At 34.4% G+C, this 12,366-nt stretch overlaps 1 protein-coding gene across 8 annotated transcripts in view; it reads left to right on the top strand.

Annotated features, from left to right (window-relative positions):
• Positions 1-12,366, top strand: part of EXOC1 (exocyst complex component 1) — a 52,643-nt gene that overhangs the window by 14,498 nt on the left and 25,779 nt on the right. For all 8 annotated transcript variants that reach the window (XM_036334540.1, XM_036334513.1, XM_036334566.1 and 5 more), the window contains 5 exons: positions 906-1,093; positions 3,005-3,232; positions 3,437-3,569; positions 4,196-4,305; positions 10,486-10,635. In XM_036334540.1, the coding sequence (XP_036190433.1) occupies positions 906-1,093; positions 3,005-3,232; positions 3,437-3,569; positions 4,196-4,305; positions 10,486-10,635 (809 nt within the window). The remainder of the gene's footprint in view (positions 1-905; positions 1,094-3,004; positions 3,233-3,436; positions 3,570-4,195; positions 4,306-10,485; positions 10,636-12,366) is intronic.

The raw sequence follows: 12,366 nt of genomic DNA on the forward strand, positions 1-12,366 counted from the left end.
TTTATTTAGAGGATAACAATTATTTTTTTATTTTACCTCTTTTAACCTCAAGTTTTATGTAAAATCTCACATGTTAAGTGTATTCAAAAAATTGAACTGAAACATTTATCTAGAAAGCATCTCAGATTTGATCTCTTGGTCTTTTGTTATGAAGCATAAGGACCCATGTAAATTTCTGAAATTTTAAATAGCCATGTTGTTGTTGCTCTTTTCACTATAGAGTTGTTGAGAAAGCTTCAATAGCTGATCTTTAGAAATTTTATCAATGCATGTGAAACTTTTTCTAAACAAAGAAACGGAAATATCAGTTAATATTTTCAGTGCCCTAAATAAATTGTGAATCATAGATGCATTTTTTAATTTCAATTAAAAGTTACTGAAAAACAAAACAAAACATTGTTACAAAGGTGAAAAGAACAAAAATAACAGAAGAAAAATGTTACCTGGATAATAAGGAAAGCAAATTGTTTTCTTGTGTCCTAAATTTTTAATTGTTTTGTTAGAGCAACAAGTACCTCAGGCAGGATGAAAAAGGCTAGGCTTGTTTCATGTGTTTTGTTTCTGTTTTTTGTATTTGTTTTTTAGTTTAATTGTGTTTGGGGAAATTGGGACTAAAGCCTATTTTAACACAAGTCACTGAGTTAGATTGCATGTGTTTTTTTTAATAATAAACATTAACAGGTGCCATTTTTTTATAAAAATAAGTTTTTCACATATTTTGAATCACTTTCCTATTTTTCAGCCACTAAATGTGACCACTTTCCTATTTTTCAGCCACTAAATGTGACCACTTTCCTATTTTTCAGCCACTAAATGTGACCTGTGTTTATAATTGACCTTACCTATAAGTACCATGTTACTGTCCTTCCTACTTTTTTACTATTTTAATTTTTACCTTCTTTAAGAATCTGTTCCAAGTGGAGAAAACCAGAGTGTGACAGGAGGTGATGAAGAAGCAGTAGATGAATACCAAGAGTTAAATGCAAGAGAAGAGCAGGATATTGAAATAATAATGGAAGGCTGTGAATATGCAATTTCTAATGCTGAGGCCTTTGCTGAAAGGTTGTCCAGAGAGCTGCAGGTGCTAGATGGGGTAAGACTATTTTGTAATCTATGATTAGTGATGTGTAGTGGATTGAGAAGACTGGTGATAATCCCATTTTACTGCCTCCCGTGTGATATTGCTGTCTTTATTGCCTGCTGCCATCAGTCTTTCACTGTTCTTGATCAAATGTCAGAACCATTTCTGCCAGTTAGGCCAGTGAAGGCCGTTGGCTAAGGTTATGGATTTTGAGAGGTTCTTGATATGAAATGAAGTAGCCAGCCAGAAACCAATTTAGGATTTGATTTACCCAGCCTCTGAAACACCTCAGAATAGTTCAGTGAAAAAGAATAGCATTATTGTGGGCTAGTAGAAAATAAGGGAATCATTTACCAAAAGGGAGCAGAATAAGTGTGGTGAGAACAGGAGAGTCAAGGGGAAACGATGTTTGACTCCTCTGCTGAAATGTTTTGGAATAGATCCTTTAATTTTTATACACAGTTTCTGAGTCTGTATCTAAATGCACACCTTTAGAAAGTAGAGAGCTAAAAGGAGCAGTGATGATGTGAAAAAAATCTAATATGAACACTTGGAGTTTTTTGTTTTGTTTAGACAAGGTAAACATTTAAGAAAAACCTTCAGAGAATAAGGAATATTTTTAAGAGTTAAAGAATTTTGGTATTTTAACTTTTTATTCCTTGTCGAAGTTTTTTCCTCATAACATGTTACCTGCCTTCTTAATGTGGCTTAGTGGTTTATATTTTCTGTTTAATATTGCATTTATGTTTCAAGTCATCATGTTGCTTTGCAGTTTAATTTTGGATTTGGCAACTCCTATATTTCAGGGAATTAAAAACAGTAATCAGAAACATTTAGAAAACAGTGATAAGGGAATGGTGGTTTCTTACTGCTTTGCCTAGAAAAGATATGTAGTTGCAAACAAACAAAAAAAGAAAAAAGACCATAGAAGAAACTTTCTTATGGCTATATGCTCTTCCACATCCTATTAGTACAAATTGTATTACAGGTACAAATTAGTTCCATGCAACCTCAGTGACTGGTATACCACTGCTAGCCTCTTGCCTAAGCCCTAAGGTGTTACATAGGTGATTTTGCTTTTGTTTAGGGTTTTACATAAATGTTAAGAAATGTAGAAAATTCCTATAGCTAGTAGAATTGGAAGAAATGTTGGAGGTTTCATAGTCTATGGCCCCTTAATTTACAGAAATGAAAATACAGCATTACTAATCTATAATAATAAAAGCATAATATGCTAATTAGACCAGACGTCCTTCCAGACGACCTTCTGGATGAAACGGAGCTGCAAGGGAAGCCCAGGTCCTGGGTGCCAGAGGGAAGCTGGTGCTAGCAGCCAGAGGAAGGAAGGCCTCCTCTTGACGAATGTCCTGTATCAGGCCTCTAGTGGTATATAATGGGGCAGAAATGCACTTGTACAGTCTGTGAAAATATAAAATACTGGGACCTGGTCCCTAATCTTGACATAGAGGCAAGTGTACCTTCTTGAAATGCTTTGTGAAAAGTGGAACATAGCCCTGGCCAGCATTGCTCAGTGGTTAGAGTGTCAGCCTGAGCACCAGAGGGTCAGAGGTTTGATTCCAGGTCAAGGGTACATATCTTGGTTGCAGGTTCAGTTCCCAGCCTGGGTCAGGGTGTGTGTAGGAGACATCCAATCGATATGTCTCTCTCACATCAATATTTTTCTCCTCCTCCCCCATTCTCTTCTACTCTCTGAAAATCAATGGAAAAAATATCTTCACACCTCAAGGGAGGATTTAAAAAAAAAAAAGTGGAATGTAAACATAATGATGAACCAAAGTAGATGTGTAGATGTACATACCAGTCTTTGTTACTCTACTGTCAAAGAGATTTGTCAGTGTTTCATCTTTATACTTTTACACATTTAAGTACTATACAATGTTACTTTTGTTTTTAACTTTGCAGGCTAACATCCAGTCAATCATGGCCTCTGAAAAACAAGTGAACATCCTGATGAAGCTGTTGGATGAGGCTCTACAGGAGGTAGATCAGATTGAATTTAAACTCAGCAGTTATGAGGAAATGCTCCAAAGTGTGAAAGAACAAATGGACCAGATCTCTGAAAGCAACCACCTAATTCACCTTAGTAACACTAATAATGTAAAACTCCTGTCTGAGATAGAGTTCCTTGTGGTAAGTGTGGTTATAAATTACCAACAGCAAAAAATAAATAAATAAAAATCTAACGGATAATATGTAAAACCCACTTGTAAACATTTTTTTAATTTTCTTATGAGAGCAAGGTTTAAAATAATTACAAATCCTAGTGATAAGAATGAGTAGCCTGTGAATTTCCCAAAATTGCAAGTGCCAATGTTATATTTACATGTATTCCAGAACCACATGGACTTGGCCAAAGGTCATATAAAGGCCCTTCAGGAAGGAGATCTTGCTTCTTCCAGAGGCATTGAGGCCTGCACCAATGCCGCCGATGCCCTTCTGCAGTGCATGAATGTAGCTCTTCGACCAGGTGTGTTCATTGGGAATGGTAAATGTGACCAAGGATCGGCGATTAGTTTGTAACTTAGCAAAATACTTTTGACAAGAAATACATGGGGCAAGTGGTTTAGGGTTACGTGATTAACTATTCAAACAAGTTTCACTTATTTCCAAACATATTTCTATTGGCACTAAGAACTTTTTCATTTCAGTTCCTTCCATCAATTATCCAATTAACACCATGATTTTTCTTTAGTACAGTCCACAGAACCTGGCACAAAGTAGATGCTTTGGTTAGACCAGAAAGCACAAGGTTTTGCTAGGGCTGTGATTCCAAAACTTGACTTGGCATCAGAATCACCTAGAAGGCTGGTTAAAATACAGATTGCCAGCCCCCACTCCCAGATCAGTATGGCTGGGCTGAGGCCTTAGAATCCACATTTCTAACGATGCTGAGGAAATACCACTCTTTGAGAACTACTGTGCTATCCTATTTTTCCCCTTACCTATTTTTTTTTTTTAAAAAAGCAAACAAATAAACCAGTAAAACTTTGGGTTCTTCAAAACTGAAATATGGATACTTTTATGAATATACCCATGAAACATCAGGGAAATCTTTTTACCCATGAAAGCAATCAAGAAATAATCTGATTTCAGGCCATGACATGCTCCTGGCAGTCAAACAGCAACAGCAGCGCTTCAGTGATTTGCGGGAGCATTTTGCCCGGAGACTGGCCAGTCACCTCAACAATGTTTTCGTTCAACAGGTAATTTTATTTTATTGTTAATACTGGCATGTTCTTGTAATTGTTCATATATTATCTTAAATTTAAATCCCTACAAAAAAATTGTATTTCTTTGGGATCTCAGCATATTCTTCCCACATTTATTTGATTTTAAGATTTTTAATTATGTGCATATTTGCTCATAGATGTATTTAGCACCTCAACTGCCTCTGTTGATTCCTTTAACTAAACTTTTCTGATTCTAGAAATCATTTAAATAACTATGCTTTCTTACTGCATATACCATTAAGATACTAAGTCCAAACTTGTTACATGTTTACTATTTGGCCTGTTTCATTTTTCAATATTTTGAAATAAGAACCAGGATTTGATTCAGTGTATGAAATGTTTCATTGGCTCTGTGTACTTATATACATGAGAAAAATGACTATGGCACAATTGTAAATCCCAGTAGATTTAATCTCACATAAATTATTTATCTACATTTTTATATGGAAAAGAACGTTATAATTAAAGTTGTGGCAATAATATTAATGATATTAGAGTACATTAGAGGGATTTGATAAAAGGCATTTTAATATCTGGTATAGTAAGCTAGGTTTCTTATGTTCTTTATCTCTGTTATTAGGGTTATTGGGGAAAAGGAATTGTGAGAAATTTTGTTCATTAAGAAATGCTGTCTGAAACATTGGATTCTTAGTTTGTTTTCAATTGTATTTACTATATATTTTATTTCTGATTAGTTTACTCAGGCTCTCCTTCAACTCTATAATAGGTCCTCCTTTCTTTCGGTGCCTGTGAGTACATCAAATTTGGCTCAAGCTTCTCTGATTCTTTTTATTTTTCTATAAAGTTTGCTAAACTTAACAGCCAAAGAATCTTTATAGATTATAACTTGCTGACTTAAGCTACCTGTTAACCATATTTGTAGCCATTTTTTAATGTCCCATAGTAAAAGTTTATTTTGGCCAAAAAGGCATTTAATCTTATTCTGCTTGGCCTTTCTTCTTGTCATTCTTTTACTCACTCCTTCATTTATTTAGAAATCATTTGCCAGTTGATTGAAATTCATACCAGACATTTATTTGGGATAGACGAGCAGCTGATCCTGCCCGCAAATAGCTGATAGTCTAGGGAAGGGAAATAGATAGGAAGGGTAAATATTATGATAATAGTATATGGGTGCATAAAAGAAGATGATCTAACTAAGCATGTGAGGGAGAAGTCGGGAAAGACTCTCTTAACATTTCACTTAACATAAAAAGTGTTGAGAAAAAAAGTAAATCTATAAGTCACATAGGAAATACTAATTCACATTTTTCTTATAGGATGATTTCAGTAATATCTATAACCACACAATTCCTTAGTTTTTAAAAATGACAGTGATGTTATCCACATTTGTCAGTGGTATTGGAAATACCAGTTCATAAACAATAGTTCTTTCTTTACCCTTAATTGTTTGTTATAACAATCAAATACTTATTTTTTGCTTCTTTGCCTTATAAACTAATGGCTTGTTTAAAATGAATGCTTCGCAGTTCTGAAAATCTAACATGTATTGTTACATGTGAATGATGCATGTTAAAAACCACAATGTTACCATACCCTCAGATATGCTGAAGAAGGTGGAAGAGGATGTCTCAAGTACAGGAAATAGATTTTCTGTGTGTTGAATTCAGTGCATCAGGTCAACTAGCAAACGAGTCGGGAAACCTGGATATTTCTATTCCTGATTGTGGGGCAAACTAGTTGGGAAAATTTGATTACCTAATTATGGTATATTTCTTTGTCCAGTTTTCATTGTGTGCCTATTACGTACATAATGTAGTCCATATGTAAGAATAAGAAGTAGCTCCCAGCCTCAAGATGCTTGTAAGGAGGTTAATGTACTTAAAGCTCTATCGCAATGTGTATATTAAATTGCTAATTGTATAACTACATATACAAAGTATACATATATGTAAGTGCTAATGAGGTTTAATTGAAAGTGAATTTTCTGAGGTTCTAGATAGTCAGATGTGTATTTATAGAAACATCATATAATAAAATAAAACCTGGGTAACAGACCACAAGCATTTAGTTCATGTCACAAAAATTGTTTCCTTAAGCATATTGGTTGATGATTTGTTAGAAAAGAAATATGATTATTTAAAATCAATTTTTGCCCTAACTGGTTTGGCTCAGTGGATAGAGCATTGGCCTGTGGACTGAAGGGTCCCAGGTTCGATTCCGGTCAAGGGCATGTACCTGGGTTGCGGGCACATCCCCAGTAGGGGGTGTGCAAGAGGCAGCTGATCGATGTTTCTCTCTCATCGATGTTTCTAGCTCTCTATCCCTATCCCTTCCTCTCTGTGAAAAATCAATAAAATATATTTGAAATAAATAAATAAATAAATAAATAAATAAATAAATAAATAAATAAATAAAATCAGTTTTCATGATGTTTGTTCGAACTTTTTCAGATTTTCTTTTTTCTTTAAGAAAATAAAAATATGCGCTGGCTGGTGTAGCTCAGTTGGGTGGAGTATTATCCCATACATTGAAAGGTTCACATCCCAGTCAGGGCACATGCCTGGGTTTCAGGTTTGATCCCCAGTCAGCGTGCATACAGGAGGCAACTGATCGATGTTTCTTTCTCTTTCTCTCTCTCCCTCTCCCTTCCTCTCTCTCTAAAGTCAATTTTTAAAAAGAAAGAAAAGAAAACTAGCCCTGACCAGGTAGTGTCGTCCCAAAAGGCCCAGATTGTTAGTTCGATCCCCAGTCAGGGCACAGACAGGAGCAACCATTGAATGCATAAATAAGTGGAACAACAAACCAATGTTTCTCTCTCCTCCCTTCCTCTCTCGTTCTCATTTTAAAATCAATCAGTAAGTTAAAAAAAAAAAATTAAAAGAAAAGAAAAATAAACATGACATAAAATAGAATTTTAAAATCTTGAAAATTTTTTAACATTTCACATGGACATACCATTTCGGTTAGTCAGTATAGCAAAATATTTGAGTGTGCACTAGAGCCAAACATCCTGGATTCAAAATCTTGACTCTGTTCAGAGACCTCCTAGCTGGGTGACCTCTGACAAGTTCATTAACCTCTTTGTGTCACCTTAGCTGCCTTATCTGAATAATGGGGGGTAGTAATGGGGGGTAGTAATTACTAAGTTAGTAATGAGGATTAATGTTGTTATATGTTCAGCACTTAGAACAGTGCTTTGGTATAGCATAGTGTTCAATATTAGCTAATTTATTTATAAATCCTATTAATATGTACACTAAAGAAAATTTGTAATTCACTAAGTTTTAGAAAATGTATTGGTCTTAGATTAATTTGGACAAAACCTAATATATTATTTTTAAATTATGTTAATAGAGTTTACTATTTTTTTAAAATGAGTAAAAACGTACTTTGCAAGATTATTATGAAGATTGCAATTTTTATATATAAAGTACTTAGCATGGTAGTAAGCATTCAATAAATTGTCACTGTTACTATTTTATTTTTATTTATAATAAACTTTAAACAATGTTTTAATTTAAAAAATATATAAAGAATAGAATTCTTTGTACATTAGAGTTCTAGATGTGATAGTTATCAATGTTATTGATTAGTTAAACAATTTAAGTAATTTTCCTATTTTCTGAAGTTATTTGGAACTATTTTCTCTAAAATTAAATATTTTTGTTTAATACTAATATTTAATTTATCTGAATAGTAATGATGTGAAGGTACTGATGGTCTTCATATTAGAAGTGAAGTTTTCAGGTGATAGTAAGGTTGTGTATAAGAGAAAGCTTTGAATAATAAAATATGTGAGACAGCTTTGGAAACTAAAATCCTCTACAAATGTTAATAACTAATTTTCCCATTTTTAGGAGAAGAGAAGGTTTTTAATTGAAGAGCTTTCCTGATACTAAATTAAATAATGTAATTTAAAATGTAGTGGTCTGAGTAAATAGTTGTGGGAGAACATAAACAATAATTTTGAATCTTAAATCATTGAGAAAAATTAATGAGAATTGTTTTGGATAATAAAAAGAGATCTAATATTGTTATTAATAAAGGCAGACTATTTGGAAAACATTTATAAACTATAACAAGTTTCAAATATTCTTTCCCGTTCATCAGTGTAACTAATTAAGACACACAATTTGGAGACATCGTTAGACCTAAAATTATAATATCTACCTATGTTTAGTATCTAATTCTTGTGATTTAATGGGATCCCATGTGGCCATGAGAAAATATTTCTGAAATGTAATGTTCGTACTGACCTTTGACAACTATAATTAAAGGTATAATATATAGTCCAATGGTAATATCTGCATGTTTTATTTAATAACTTTTATTGTGTCCGTATTTACTGTTAGTCTTTACTTCACAGAAAAGATGTAGGTGCCAAGGCATTCCAAATATATAGAATAGTTTCATTTTTCAACTGTTAAGCTCTTAGTGCTGGATGATTCTTTGGAGGTTGTGATGGTTTTATATTCACTCAGCCATCTAGAAAAGAACATTCACACAGGTCTATGCTCCCTTATCCAAACCTCTGTCCCCTGTGTTTTTAGGATTGTTCAGATTTTAGAAAACTGATACAGTGCATATACTGTATATTATATAACCACTCCAGCAGGGGCTAGAGCAGGACCCTGTAATCAAGCACATAATGTTTTTATAGCAAAATATAGGAATCATCACTTTAAACATATTCTGGAGCAATGAGAAATTATGTTGAAAAAGAAGTGTCTGATACTTCCATCTTTCTTACTGTAAAGATACTCTTCAATTACTAAAGAACTCTTTATTTCCCTAGGCCAGGAATTTTTTTTTCTGGATACTCTGTATTTAAAAGAAATTGTTTTTAAAAATCTGTAACTACTACATTCTTATTTTGTGATATAATAAAGAATATAAATTAGAAGAAAGAAATCTCTCAAATTAAAAAAAATAAATTCTTTAAATTCAAGGTGTTTATAAGCTAATGTATGTCAGCTAGTAGAGTACACATTGGTTAGCTTTAGGTAACTTCACCAGGAAATGAGTTAACCAACCCCAAAATTCCAACAATCTCTGTAATTTTAATACAGTTTTCACGAAATGCTAACAAAAAACTTCTGACTATCTAGGCAAATCAGATGGAGTCAGAATGACTTAAAATACATCTGTCCTTTTTTTCCCTTATTCTTGGGAACTTGTGTTTTCAAGGGAATCTCCTGTTAATCTTCCAACTCCCCACTGACTTTGAGTTCCATGACAAATACTGACCAAGTAGAGAAAAGAGCTCGATTGTTTCAAAAGGGACCTGGGAAGATATTCATTGTTTTATTTTTTAGATACTAGTAGGTAAATAGAATTTTTGAGTCTAGTTAAAATTATTTTGTTAGACATGTTTTTAAAAGGAAATAGAAGTGCAACTCACATGTCTGAGATTCCAGTTCTAGCTTTCCTTCTGTGTAACCTGAGCACATGACTTACTTCTGAGTTTCAATTTGTTCTTCTAGGAAATAAGGTTATTGGATTAGATTTTCTACCAGGTCTATATTTTCTAAAACAAAAGTCAGGATACATCATCTGTCTAAGGCAGTTTGATAACTTATAAATTTACTTATATAAAAGTCTTATCAAGGTTTAAAAATAAAATAGTATAGTTACTTATTTAACAAATTAATAGAAAAATTAAAATTCTATTATCATTAGTGGTTATCCTGGAAAGCCCAGGATATAATCACCTATAGTCTTTCTTAGTTCTAAAATTCTATATCCCATATGTTTTTATCTGTTCTATTAAACATTGTAGGCTCTAATGGAAATACCTCGTATGTAGATAATTTGTTTTAAATTACTTCCCTATTTGGTGTGTTTCTTAATAGTTTGTATCATGATGTTTATTTGCTTAGTAAATTGTAAAATGATATGGGAGAGATAAGCTTCATGAACACATTAATCTTCAACTCCTTTAGAAGATGAAATGAGTAGTTGATTTATCAAAGTGCCATTCTTGAGTGTTTATGATTATTTTATGGTGGTGGTGCTCGGTTGGTATACACAGGATTATAAAAGAAGAAAGTAAGTACTCAGTTTTTGTTTTTCTGTGTTCTGTTGGCTTTGCTTATCCACATTTAGTCATTGTTTAGAATTTTCAGTTACAACAGTGTTTCTTTATACTGTCAATGATATTTATTTATTTATTTACTCCACTCACTCTAGGGTCACGATCAGAGTTCAACTCTTGCTCAACACTCTATTGAACTGACTTTACCCAATCATCATCCATTTCATAGAGACTTGCTCCGATATGCCAAGCTGATGGAGTGGCTGAAGAGTACAGATTACGGAAAATATGAGGGACTGACAAAGGTATGGATTTGATCAGTTTGACATCACTGAGTATAGAGCATAATCTTTTAGAATTAGAGGTTATGTATTCAGTTCCCCAAGTGACATTTGAAATACTCCAGTACATTCTTAGCAAAGCAGAAATAATTGAATTTCTGAGTGCTCATTAGTGAGGGAAAACATTTATTTTATTTACTTAGATAAAGAAGAGCTAAATTTTAAATTTCAGTATAATACAGTATTAGACCATACTATATGTAGTCTGAGGCATCATTCAATTTAGTTAAATGCTATAATTATTTCCTGAGTTTTTCATGTGGAATATAGAAACTAGAGAGCATGAAGATGCGTGAGTGAGGCATTCACCCTTTAAGAATTTATAATTTGTTCTATTAAGCAGGTGCAGAGTACCTGTTTATTAAGCATTTCACTATGCCAGGCCTAACAAAACAGGTGTTTACTTCTAAAGAGTTTTAAGTCTGGCTAGGAAAAGCAACTACACTGAAAACAATTAGCAAAAAAAATTAAGTTCAAAACTGGAAATGAGTTTGAATATATGACAGTTTAGAGAAGGGAAATCTGTGACATGAAACTGTGGGGGGAAACTTTATGAAAGACATTGGACTTGAATTGAGTTTTAAGTAATGAGTGGGATTAAATAAGCCAGAAATAAGAGGAAGGGTATTCCAGGGGTGAGGAGCAAGATGTCTGGACAAAGCTGAGAAAATGTCCCTTTCCCAGGACAGTGAGGAGGCAAGCCTAACTGAAGCAGAAATTGAAATGAAATCTTGAGCCAGGAAGATGGTGGTAGGAATAGAGAGAGAATATAAACCAAAAGAGAGACTCCAGAGACAGGAGGGGCAGGATGATGCCAAATTGCTAGGCTTAGAGATTAAAGGCAATGGTATATCTCACTGACTGAAGGTCAGCCTTTGGGGAAGATGAGAGTCGTTCACTCATGTTCATTCAGCAAATGAATTGAGCACCTGTTATATATAAACTAACACTGTTCTAAGAACTAGAGATGCAGCACTGAAGGAAACAGGCAAATGCTTGCCATTTGAGAGTGCACATTCTGATGAAGAAGGACTGACAGAAATGTCAGTTATCCCTTTGAGTGCCAACCAATATCCTAGGAACTATGCTAAAATTGCCAAGGCATTTTGAGTTAAGGTTTTTAAATTTTTTTTCCCACATAAAGAGTGAACTACTAGCATCTAATAGTGACACTGCAGGAGGAGCGCGATAGCACTCCCGGCACTTTTGGCGAAAGACAGGAGAAGCACGATCATGCTCCCCGGCACTTTAGGGGTTATATAGCATGTTAAAAGGTGCTGCTGAGTGCTCTAGGGAAAAATGAAGCAGGGAGTGCCAGGAGTGGGGGAAGGTTACAGATACAAATCGATGGTCAGAGAAGGTGTCATGAGAAGGGGACATTTGAGCAGATCTACACTAATAAAAGACAAACATGCAAATTGACCGTAAGTTCGCTACGCCTTAAACCACACCCACCAGCCAATCAGAGCAACTGTCTGCAAATTAACCCAACCAAGATGGCGGCCGGCAGCCACGGAGCTGGAGCAAGCAGGAGGCTTGGTTGCCCCAATGATGGAGGAAGCCAAGCTTCCCGCCTGCCGCGGCCAGCTCTGAGCTTCATTCAAAGCAACAAAGTTTCAATTAAAGAAGGTAAATAAACCCCAGGTACCTGCTTTCAGCCGGCCTGGCCACGGAGCTGGAGACTTGGGTTGCCCC

The sequence above is a fragment of the Myotis myotis genome, unplaced genomic scaffold (genome assembly GCF_014108235.1).
Source record: "Myotis myotis isolate mMyoMyo1 unplaced genomic scaffold, mMyoMyo1.p scaffold_m19_p_1, whole genome shotgun sequence".
NCBI classification, from domain to species: Eukaryota; Metazoa; Chordata; class Mammalia; order Chiroptera; family Vespertilionidae; genus Myotis; species Myotis myotis.